This window comes from Pundamilia nyererei, unplaced genomic scaffold, assembly GCF_000239375.1.
Source record: "Pundamilia nyererei isolate P.nyererei 1_Seehausen unplaced genomic scaffold, PunNye1.0 scaffold00158, whole genome shotgun sequence".
In the NCBI taxonomy this organism is placed as follows: domain Eukaryota; kingdom Metazoa; phylum Chordata; class Actinopteri; order Cichliformes; family Cichlidae; genus Pundamilia; species Pundamilia nyererei.
In genome coordinates this window covers 711,335-723,040 of record NW_005187559.1, presented here as the reverse complement: position 1 = coordinate 723,040, position 11,706 = coordinate 711,335, and the positions used below count along the sequence as shown (strand labels likewise).

Here is an 11,706-nt window from a genome sequence, read left to right as displayed (position 1 = left end):
ATATGTGTGTGTGAAAAAAGGTTTCCCATCTGTTCCTACCTACATGTTATTTTGTATATTTTGTAGTCTTTTTTGTGTGTATTCAGTTCAATGCTCTCTTTGTATTTAAACTTTAGTACCAGAAATTTGATAGATAGGATAAGTTAAAGCAGAGGCTCAAGCAAGGACCCTGTGACCCTTACAGTTGGGGTTTATTTATTTATTTTTTTGTTACTTCAGGTTTCATGTTTGGTATGTCATTACGATCTTCCGTGGCTTATCTGCCTCGGGATGCTGTTGCAAAAATTGTTCAGCATGCAGCAGCTTATTATTCTGTGCTAAAAAACATCTAAACTAATCCGTTCACGAGACTCGCAGCACATTCGAAATGTCAGCGTGGATGCCCTTCCTGATCCTCCTCTCAGACTGTGGCGACAGCTCTCCAGTGACGCAGATCTCTGAGGGCCGACCTGAAAAGTGACACCATTAACTTGACTCTTTACAGCTGAGCAGGTCAGTCTGTCAGAGCACGATGAGAGCCCAAAGCCATCCAACTTCCTTTTTTAAGTAGTCCCAGTAGCTTTCACAGGTGGCTCTCCACGTTCTCTTTCTGCACTTCGTAACACTGCAGCTTGTCAGTAATGCTGATGTCCTCTACCAGGATATAGTTACTGATGGTCCCCTCGTGCAGCAGTGAGGCACACTTCCCTTCCTCCGTACTGTGGACCATGCCATTTTGGTTGCTAGCGACGAGCATGTGCCTCTCCTCGGGGCTACAGACTGGGGCGGTGGTTTTGGCGATGTCTGGGAGGTGAGGCATTCGAGGGGCGTGGTTTAAGAGACTGGTTGTTTTTGTGTTTGGGGTATTGCTATAGGTGTGGCGGTACTCCTCCTCAATGTTCCTCCCTAGCTTCCAGCGCTTCCACTTCTTCAGGATCTCAGACTGCACCTGGGGAGACAGCAGAGACATAAAGTAGACACTACAAAGCTTCGAACATCTGAAGATGGTGAAGATGGTGTATTTGTTGTGCAATCGAGATGACTCACTTCTTTGTTGACAAAGCAGTACAAGATTGCCACCAGGAGACCCTGTGAAGACAAACAATACTGATTTCATTCTGTCTACTAGCCATTTTCACCCACAATATTCACTTACATGCTACTATGCAGCTATGAAAACACGAAACTGAATGTATTCTAATATATGCACCACAATCCAGGCAGAAACTGCAAGTTTGCTTCTTTAAAATAAACCACAAGTGCCTTTGAGTAACATCTGTCTTAAGATGTAAGCCTCACAGCTATGTTTGCCAACTTTTGACTTTGAAATTCTCTTTTGCTCTGTCTGTTGGTCATCTGTCATATCTGTTTCCAGTGCCTAAAGGTCACTCTAATTATGTCACTGTGTGACAAAGTCATTTAGCAGTGCTCATAGTGCATTAATTTAATCTCTTCTGACACACAAATATTACAGCACATCACGACTGTCTCAGAGATGGAAAACTCACAGAAGCAGAGAGAGACAATTATGCAAGATTATTATTAGTTTTATTATTTTTTAGTAGCCCACAACATATTTCTAACTGTGATTCAGATGCTGTTACAGTTCGGACATTTAATCTTGTTAAGCTAACATTTGTTAACTTACAAAAAACAAACCTTAAAATTGCTGTTTTAACCCTTTTGTCACATCTCTCCACACAAACACTTGATATTGATAACACCCATTCACCCTTGATCAGGACTACTTGGCAAGCACAAAATTAAATTAACTAGTTTCCATCAATCAATCAGTTTGTGTGAGTTTTGTGTGAGTTCACGAGCTGTCACAGGGTGAGAGGTGAAACAACCCGGACAAATTGCCAGTTCCTAGGCACTGAGTACCATGTATTACCAAGTAGTTTTCCATGGAAAGCGTTGAGGGCTATATTTAAGCCCAAATCACAATTCTCTCCCCTAAACCTCACCTTTTTGGTATCAAGCAGTAACTGATACCTAAACAAATCAGAGAAAAACTGGATGTGAATCATGACCTCCTGCCTTGAAAACCTACCAGCAACTGCCACCCTAAGTGCCTCCATATGTGGACTTTGCCTTTCTGGACCATTACGCCTTGGCATCCATTCTTGGCACAGCTGTAGCATGAAGGCTGTATTGTGTGCATCTCAGACAAACCGTAACCGTTTTTGATGGTTTGAGGTGTGTATTTTCTTTTCCTGTTCTGTACTTATGCAAGGACAGCTGAGGTGAATTATTACACCACATAAAGCTTTAACAATAACTTTCATTGAAACCAGAGATGGCTTAATTCACTGTCCTGAGGCACACCACTCTCCTTAAGGTGATTAATGATGCTGAATCATACTAGAAATAGTGTTGTGAAAAAATAAACATGTTTCAAAGTTCATGACTGACAGTCATTTGTTGTTAAAGTCCAACCTGGAAGGAGGAGAAGAAGAGGTCAGAGAAGAGCCTGGTGAGACGCAAGCCGATGCTGCCACTGGTGGACTCATCTGTTGCGAAGATAAAGACCACATTATGGATCCCGAGCAGCGGGATCAAAGTTAGCGTTGACTTAGCCAACCTGGGACGGAGGAAAGGAGAGACAAAGGAGAGAAAGCAAAGACTAAGTAGAGAGAAAAAAACGCAAATCAATAGAAAAACAACATCATATTCACACTCACCGAAACTTATAGTCTGTGTATCTCATTTGGTGTGCTCGGAGCTTTGACACGAGAATTTTGATGATATGGATGAAGATAAGGAAGTTGATCTGTAAGAGACAGAGAAAGAAATAGTTTACTTATATTATGCAAAAGATACCATCATAAAGCTCATCTTTCTCCAGTACAGTGGAGATGGATCTTCCAGATGCATACAGGCCCAGAAAAATTGTGATTAATGAGAGAAATGGAAGAAATCCGAGTTACAAATATCACAAAGGATCAGCAGATAAAAGCATAACTATCTGCATTAGTCCCAATAGCTGTGCAAAAGTGTTTTCAAGCACATTGGGAAACCCTTTCATAACAGCTGGCATTTCAGACAACAGTAGGTGTTCTCCTGATGAAATCACTTATGATGTGACCTTTAATATTTTAAAATAATTTGTCATGGGTAATTTGTGGTGCTTGGACCTAATGCGTGCATTTGATTTCTGTCACGGATTGTTATATCAGCAGCCCAGTATGTACTGGCATGAGAATTTAATGGTGAACGGAACTGTGTAACGCTGCACAGTTATTCAACATTTAAACCATACGGTAACTTGTAATATTTAAAAAAGGAGCTTAACCATAGCCATGATAAATTGTTAATCAATATTAATATGCACTTACTGGCCATTTCATTAGGTACATCTTACTAATATCACTTTAGAGCCAATATAGAAGTGTTTTAAATCATCATGGCATAGATTCAACACAGCCCTGAAAAGATTCCTCCGAGATTTTGGTCCATGTTAGTTGCACATCCATGATGTAAATCTCCTATTCCTCCACATGCCAAGTTATCCTGCTGGAAGCAGCCATCAGGTGATGGGTACAGTGTGGTGATAAAGGGATAAGCATAGTTGACAACAATGCTCAGGCAGGTTGTGGTATTTAAATGATGATCATTTGGTAGTAAGGGGTCCAAACTGAAAATATATATCAATTTTTTTGATCGCTCTGTAAACCAGCGGTCCCCAACCTTTTTTGCACCACGGACCAGTTTATGCCCGACAATATTTTCACGGACCGGCCTTTAAGGTGTCGCGGATAAATACAACAAAATAAAACTAGTACCGGTACCGAAAAAAGAAGATTTATTCATAACACACGTGAAAAGACCCAGGAAAACCGAGTTAACGATAAAAACGATAACAAAATAACACTAAAACCCCATAAAACCACACATTTCCGGTCCGTGAACTGGGGGTTGGGGACCGCTGCTGTAAACCATAGAGATGATTGTAGGTGAAATACTCGGACCAGCCTGCACGGTACCGACAACGTGGTGCATTCAGCGTCACTTGGATTTTCCATTCTGATGCTCAGTTTGAAGTACAAAGTTTATGCCACGATGCTGTATCAAAGTGGCCGGCGAGTGTATATAACAGATGCTAAGCTAACTATAGGCTGGCTAAATCTGTCAGCACACTGCGTATTAAACCACCTACATATTTATCTGCATATGCATATCTGTAGTTCTATGTTTGCACAGACTTGAATGAAATTGCTGTAATTGTCAAAATATCTGTAACACCTGGAGCAGTCTAACACGCACACACTACACACACACAATTAATGTGAATACTACAGTGTAGTTTTCTACTGTGTCGTGCAGCTTGAGAATGGTGGGACCAAGATAAAGAGGGAAACAGTGAAATTGGGACCAGCCCTCCCATTCCAACAGGAACTCAAACACAGGAATTCCTGTGGGATACAGGTCACTTAGCTGGACGATAAATGCATGGAAAGTGCCAGGATGTCTGGCCTCACTTAAGAGCCACGACAAATTGGACTTGTGTAAACGCTTAGAAATGACCTTTGCAGAACACATGTCTAATAAAAGTCCTGGTGACAGGATGAAGAGAGTATGCAGAGCTGGTCACAATGCAAATATTAATTAGATTTAATCCACAAATCTTTGAGTCCTGACAGGCTTCACAGAAGTTCTGGGTGAAGCACATCTTACCTTTAACACAACATGAATAAAAGAGGTGAGTTTAATATTTAACGGTGCACCAGTGGGGGATAAAAATAGCTGGAAATGCTTGATTCACAGTCATATACCACTTTAAGGCGAAGCTGCTTTTTTCCCATTAACGTTTACATGCAGAAATAATTGAAATGTTAAAAAAAGGACATGGCATAACAAGATGCGAAGACACATAACGAGGTGGAGGACGACGACAAAATTACCATAACAGCTGCCAGTATCGGAGCGCGTATGATCCACCAGTATTTCATGTTTATATTTTGCTCCCAGCAACTGAAAAGAATGAAAGAAAAGCACTGAATGAAATATCAGTGAGAGACCACCTGACATATTTCCTCTACTTTACTAGAACGCTTGTGGACACGGCTCACACTGTAAAACATGTTGTTAAGGCTTTTAAGAATTTACATAAGAGCACAGTGTGACCTTAAAAGCACTTCATTTACTCCTTACTCCAGAATATTTGGCGTCCTGCTGAAAGCTAACATGAAATATTAAGAATGTGCAAACACAGCTGTTAAACCAGACTGGCATCCAGCAGGAGATAAAACATGTGTGAAAAGTTGAATTGCAGCCAATCCTTCATGCAGTAAATTGTGTGTTAAATTAACCGCAAGCATCAAGATTTTTGGAGAAAGACAATCTGCTGACTTTTTTTTGACATGGTGTCCTGATACAAATGTTACAAGCTAAAATTTTAACTCGTTGGCAGGTTTCCACCCTTGTTAAACAACCTGGAGAACAGGGAAGAGGGAAAGAGAGGGAAACTTACTCCTGATTTTCATACAGGTATTTAATCGCCACCCATGGCACCAGGAATATTAATGGGGTACCTGTGAAAAAAACAAGAGATGTCTAAATGCAAAACAGCCAATTAGCACTTGACAATTTGTATGCTCTTACTTCATTTGGCTCAATTCAAAAAGTATCGTATAACACATAACTGACTTGCACCCCCTGACTTATGACTTCACAGATTCAGGCCAGCTCACCCCAACCGATGCACTGGTAAATTTTGAAGTAGTTCCTCTCCGTAAACACAGTGATGACCAGGAGGTTGTGGAGGTAGATGCCTTCCACCAGCAACCAGTAGCTGTTAGCCATGATACTATACTGCATCATAACCATGGCAATGCGACAGCTGACCATTGTCTGCAAGAAAAGTTTAATATCACATATTTCACACTGCCGAGAGGAGTCGCCTGACACATTATTTAGCCGATGTGAGATTCAGGCTCTGTGCCCACAGAGGTAAGATTTTACAACAGCAGCAACTTTAAACCCAATTTCAGCCATCTGTGACAACCCAGCGCACATGATCCTCCTTTTATATATGTATCTCTTCCGCAGTAAACGTATTTTATTTTGGTCATGTATGCAGTCTCTCATCTTTGTTGTGTTGGTGAGACTCCTCACTTGCTTGACTAACATAAGTAATCAATTAAAGCCTTTTTAGCTGTAACTGTTTTGAGATTAAAAGCAATTAAATATAATGTGGAGATTAGACAGAGATAAGTAAATGCAAAATGCAGTTTTTAAATAAAGATTTTATTGATTAAGGAAGAAAATTGGCACTGGTCCTGTGTGAAAAAGTAATTGACCCTCTTGTTACATCATGAATTAACTGTGATTAATCTCATTTTTTGGGAAGCTGAGTTCAGTTTCACTAAACAGGCTCAGACATGATTACTGGCAGACCTGCTGAATCAGGAAATTACTTACATAGAACCTGTCTGACAAAGTGAAACAGGTTAAAAGATCCCCAAAAGCAACGCATCATGCTACAATCTAAAGAAACACCTGAGAAACAAAGTCACTAACATCTATCAGCCTGGAAAGGGTTCAGAGCCATTTCCATGGCTCCAGGACTCCAGTGAATCACTGTGAGAGTCATTATTTACACATGGGGAAAACTTGGAACAGTGGTTAACCTTCCCAGGAATGACCGGCTCCAAAAGCACATTGATGACTCATCCAGGAGATCACAAAATAACCCAGAACAACATTAAAGAACCACAGGCTTCACATGTCTCAGTTAAGTTCAGAGTTCATGATTCAGCCATAGGAAGGAGACTGGGGGAAAATGGCACCGAAGGGAGAGTTCAAGGAGAAAACCACATCAAAAAGAACACAAAGGTTCATCTTATATTTGCCAAAAAAAACAAAACATCTGGATGATACCCAAGAGAGAAAGCTAAACTTTTTGAAAGGTTTCAGTCCCATTATGTCTGCCGTAAAAGTAACGGCAGACATAAACACTGCATTTCAGAAAAGGAACATCATACCAACAGTAAAATATGGTGGTGGTAGTGTGATGGTCTGGGGCTGTTTTGTTGCCTCACGACCTGAAGGACTTGCTGTAGTAAATGGAACCATGAATTCTGATGTCTATCAAAACATCCCGAAGGAGAATGTCTGGCCATCTGTTCGTGACCTCAAGCTGAAGTGCACTTGGGTTCTCAAGCAGGACAATGATCCAAAATACAAAAGCAGGTCCATCTCTGAATGTCATAAGATGGCTCAAATATCTCATCTCATCTGATCACACTGGTCTAGTCTGCTTTTTCAGTCAGAAAGCTGATACACTGAAAAAAATTGTTTGGCCAGCTCTTGGATTTACGTAAGCATCTTGCGTGTATTTAACACAAGTGCCTCATGCTTTAAAGTTAAGTGTAACTACATAGTGTAGAAACTACATGATATGCAGAGAGGCTAGATTAAATTCTTCATATCATGTTCAAGTGAAGTAAGTCAATAATATATCAATGTTAAATCCCGCGACACTGCACGGGTTTCAGACTCGCGCTCTTTAGATCGTGGTTTCAGGAAGGCATCCATCTCAGTCAAGTCGAGCAGCCACCTCTACTTTTTTTAGTATACCAAAAAAAGTAAATTGGGTGGTTGTTACATTAAAAAAGTCTAACTTGTAATTTGAACACAGTAATTTCATGTTTCTATGAACGTAATTAAATCATGAAGAATCTGTATGAAATTCAAAAACTTAATTTGTTCTTGTTGAGACGACATGATACAATCTAGTAAGAGTGGTTAGTTGCTGAACTCATGAAATTCACAAGATCGCACAAGATTTCAAACTGCAGGAAAATCACTGGAGTTATAAGAGGCAGACAACTACACACGCACCACGTGCATGCTATTGCTATTTATTGTGGATTATTACAAAAACAAAAAAATTCTGCATCAAATACAGGAAATCATAGCTTTCCTACATTTCCTAGATTGTTGGCATGGTGGTTAGTGCTGTTGCTTCACAGTAAGAAGGTCCTGTGTTCAAATCCACATTCTGGCTAGTTTGCAGGTTTCTCTCTGGGTATTCTGGTTTCGGTATGCAGTTATTAGAGTTAGGGTTAACTGGTAATTCTAAATTACCTGTGAATGTAAGTGTAAATGGTTGTTTGTTTCTATGTGAAAGACTGGTCAGCTGTCCAGGGTGTACCCTGCACCGTAACCTATCACTTCAGGGTTATTTCCCAGCCCTCCTGCAACCAGGATAAAGAAGGATGGTAGTTGTTGAAGACCCATTCAATTTTTATGGTAACCAGGATCAGGACTTTGTTGAACATTATGTAATATGAAGACAGCAAGTAGTATTTAAGTGACCAAGTAGTATTGGGGTAAAAGTTATTGAATAGTGTTGAAATAAAATGACAAAATTGTGAAGGATTAAAATATTCCAAGATCTCAACATACTTCATCTGAACATGTTTCAATCGCGATTTATGAACACAAAATGCACCGGTTTACTGAATATGAAAAAGTTGTGTTGATTTAACTCAGTTGTTTAAGTTTCTGCCAAAGCAAAACATTTGTGTGCAACCAATGTCCACTATTGAATCAAGTAAAACCAACATGGCCTTTTTTTCAGTGTAGGAAAGCAACTGTTACTTAAATAACCACTCATTACAACCAAGCCAGACAGAAGAGCATCTCTGAATGTATGACATGCCGAAACCAGAAGCAGATGGGCCACACTGGGTACCACTTCTGTCAGTTAAGAACAGGAAACTTAGGCAGTGGTACTAGTAAGTACTAAACAAATTGTCTAATGAGCGCATATATGAATCCTTTAAACAGAATCAGGATTGTTGTTCTTATAGAGCTCAACATTTACCTTTATGACACATTGTGAACATACTATAACGATCAGAACCTAGATCCAGAACTGTTTTGCACTTTTAATTTATCAGCTAATCAAAAAAAAAAAAATAGAAAGATCACAAATAAGAAAACATTTGTCTCATTTCCACCTGTGTTAAGTCTTTGGTGATCACTGTTAAATATGAAGAGCAAAACTGACCTCGTTGTTGACCAGCAGCTCTATTGGAGCTATAGATGCAGGGGGGAATCCCTGCTCCTCGTCTCTGTTCAGGCCCTGTGCTATGTGGCTGGTTTCGAACAGAGCATCTTTGATGAGGACAGACAAAGCTCGCAGGATGAAAGAGGCAAAAAGATTCATGTGGATGTTGTTCCTCATGCAGTGGAGTTTCCTGATGAAGGAGAAGCAACAATCATCCAAGAGGTAATCTGTTGGTGTATCAATCATCTGGTTTTGCTCTCTTAAAATGTGCTTGAAATGATTTAAGGTGTAAATGATTATTACCTAAAGAATATGAGGATGCCAAGAGCCAACACTAAAGCCACCAGGGATAAGGAATAGCCCACCGTGTACATGATCCGAATATGGACATAGTACTGCTGCAGATCAGAGCACACGTTTGTTAAATCTTTTTCATTTTGATTTTTTGTTTATAGTAAAATTAGACAAAATTTCTTTATTCTTTAGCTTCTCTCAGCTATATCTAATGCTTTCAGATCAAATAGAATAAAAAAAGACTATTCTTACCAGATGTGGTGCTTGTTCATGAGAATCACACTCGCTGGTATTATATGTAGTCACCCACTGGCCATTCACATCACATTCCTGATACACCACGCCATGCTGAACTACGCACACACACACAGAAACAGACCTCTGTGATTTACTGAGAAGTCCAGTCATAGGCAGCTGTCCTTCTCTGCAGGGCATTTTAAGTGACCTGGCATGAGCATGTCTGAAATATTGTGTATGGCCAAAAACTCACACATCTCTTACCTTTACGGTGCCATGGCAAATACCACGGGCATGGCACAACAACAGTAGTGTTAGGGAGTCCATCGGGCCAACAGGCATAATTGTTAAAAGTCCTGTTGCACACGAGGTCTGTGATTAAACAAAAAAAAACATAACATCACAATATATATGCTGAGAAACCACAGACTAACCCTGAGAGTCTAAAACTTGCAGAATGCAGTAAAAATTAATTATATATTATATATTTGGAATGATTGCTGCTAGTAGCTATTATGTAAACATCAGGGCAATTTAGCTTGACTTCAGAGTCCTGACCTCCTACTTACAGTATATCACGTCTTCAATCGTGTTTCAGAACAGAGGACCAAAACAACATTAACTATACGGAGAGATGGGTGTTCGTGAAGTGATGTATAGGCTAAGCTGCTCTTACGCTAATGGAGGGTGACAGGAAAGGTATGTAAGTGCTGCAAAGTGGTGTGATTTTGCATGCAGTGTGGGAAGCAGCCTTTCTGAAAGTTGGAGCAATCTGCTGCACTAACCAGCGAGCATAAAACATGATAACGGTCTTTAATGCGACTGAAGGGTAGCGTTTAGCGTGTAGTTAAACATTTTGCAGATGGGAGCTGCTTTTTACTAAGCATGAGCAGAAAGTGAGCATAGTGTAGTAAATGTATGACTGGAGAGGAAATCGCTGCCGCCTCATGGACTGGTGAGCAAGCTGTTACCTGTTCTGCAACATTAAAAGGCTTTTCTCAACAATGTGTTTGCCAATCATACAAATATCTCTTACTGTCGCATTTACATTGCTCCGAAATGTTGCATATTTTGCTGAAGTGGTTATAATTAATAGTTTTGCATTAAAAGGTTATAATACCTTTCTGTTGGTTCACTGTCATAGCCCAACTCAACTCTAAAATGTCTGCTTTGAATTCTAAAGAGCAAACTATTATAGTTACCATCTAGCTAATGTGTTTACTGAAGTAGTTGCTCTTGAGTTTCATACTCCTTAGCTACCACGGCCCCTTTATATTTATTTCATTTAGCCTGATGGAAAAGGACCTCCCTATTCCTTCTCCTTTTCCTTCATTACAATTGCTTTAAAGTCTCTTTGTGCTGGTTTCATCTTTGCTTTGGGCTGTCGGTGTTGTGTTCATGCCTAAATACTAAGAGAAAGATCATATGGGACGCCTAGCAGAGGCCCCAGTCCGTGAGATCTTCAACGCACACCTCCGGCAGAGCATCACCAGCATTTTAGAGGGAGACTGAGGACATTGTCCGAATGGACCATGTTCAGCATCTCCATTGCTGAAGCTTCTGCATTGAGCTGCGGCCGCAAGGTGGTTGGTGCCTGTCATGGTGGTAACCCCTAAACAAATGGTGGATTCCAGAGGTGAAGGGAGCCACCAGGCTGAAGAAGGAGTCCTATCGGGCTTGGTTAGCCTGTGGGACTTCGGAGGCAGCTGACAGGTACTGACAAGCCAAGCGGAATGCGTCTCGGGCAGTGGCAAAAACTCGGATGTGGGAGGAGTTCGGAGAGGCCATGGAAAAAGACTTTCGGACTGCCTCGAAGAGATTCTGGCAAACCGTCAGGCGTCTCAGGAGGGGAAAGTGGTGCTCTACCTGCACTGTGTATAGCTCTGGTGGAGCGCTGCTGACTTCGACTGAGAAAATTGTCGGGCGTGGAAGGAATACTTCAAGGACCTCCTTAATCCCACTGACACGTCTTCCGATGAGGAAGCAGAGTCTGGGGATGAGCGGGTTGACCCACCAATTTCCGGGGGCGAGGTCACTGAGGTAGTTAAACAACTCCTTGGTGGCAGAGCCCCTGGTGTTGATGAGGTCCGCCCCGAGTTACTGAAGGCTCTGGACATTCTAAGGCTGTCCTGGTTGACACGCCTCTACAACGTTGGGTGGAGATCTGGGGCAGTACC

General features: G+C 41.0%; 1 protein-coding gene across 1 annotated transcript in view; it reads right to left on the bottom strand.

Annotated features, from left to right (window-relative positions):
* Positions 1-17: 17 nt before the first annotated feature.
* The window catches only part of gcgra (glucagon receptor a), a 49,659-nt gene continuing 37,970 nt past the window's right edge, over positions 18-11,706 (bottom strand). Inside the window, exons 4-14 of the mRNA XM_005745395.1 lie at positions 9,794-9,901; positions 9,545-9,645; positions 9,302-9,396; positions 8,999-9,188; positions 5,673-5,832; positions 5,453-5,513; positions 4,884-4,953; positions 2,664-2,752; positions 2,419-2,563; positions 1,027-1,068; positions 18-928 (exon numbers count right to left, since the gene is read on the bottom strand). Coding sequence (XP_005745452.1) covers positions 563-928; positions 1,027-1,068; positions 2,419-2,563; positions 2,664-2,752; positions 4,884-4,953; positions 5,453-5,513; positions 5,673-5,832; positions 8,999-9,188; positions 9,302-9,396; positions 9,545-9,645; positions 9,794-9,901 — 1,427 coding nt within the window. The 3' untranslated portion in view covers positions 18-562. The remainder of the gene's footprint in view (positions 929-1,026; positions 1,069-2,418; positions 2,564-2,663; positions 2,753-4,883; positions 4,954-5,452; positions 5,514-5,672; positions 5,833-8,998; positions 9,189-9,301; positions 9,397-9,544; positions 9,646-9,793; positions 9,902-11,706) is intronic.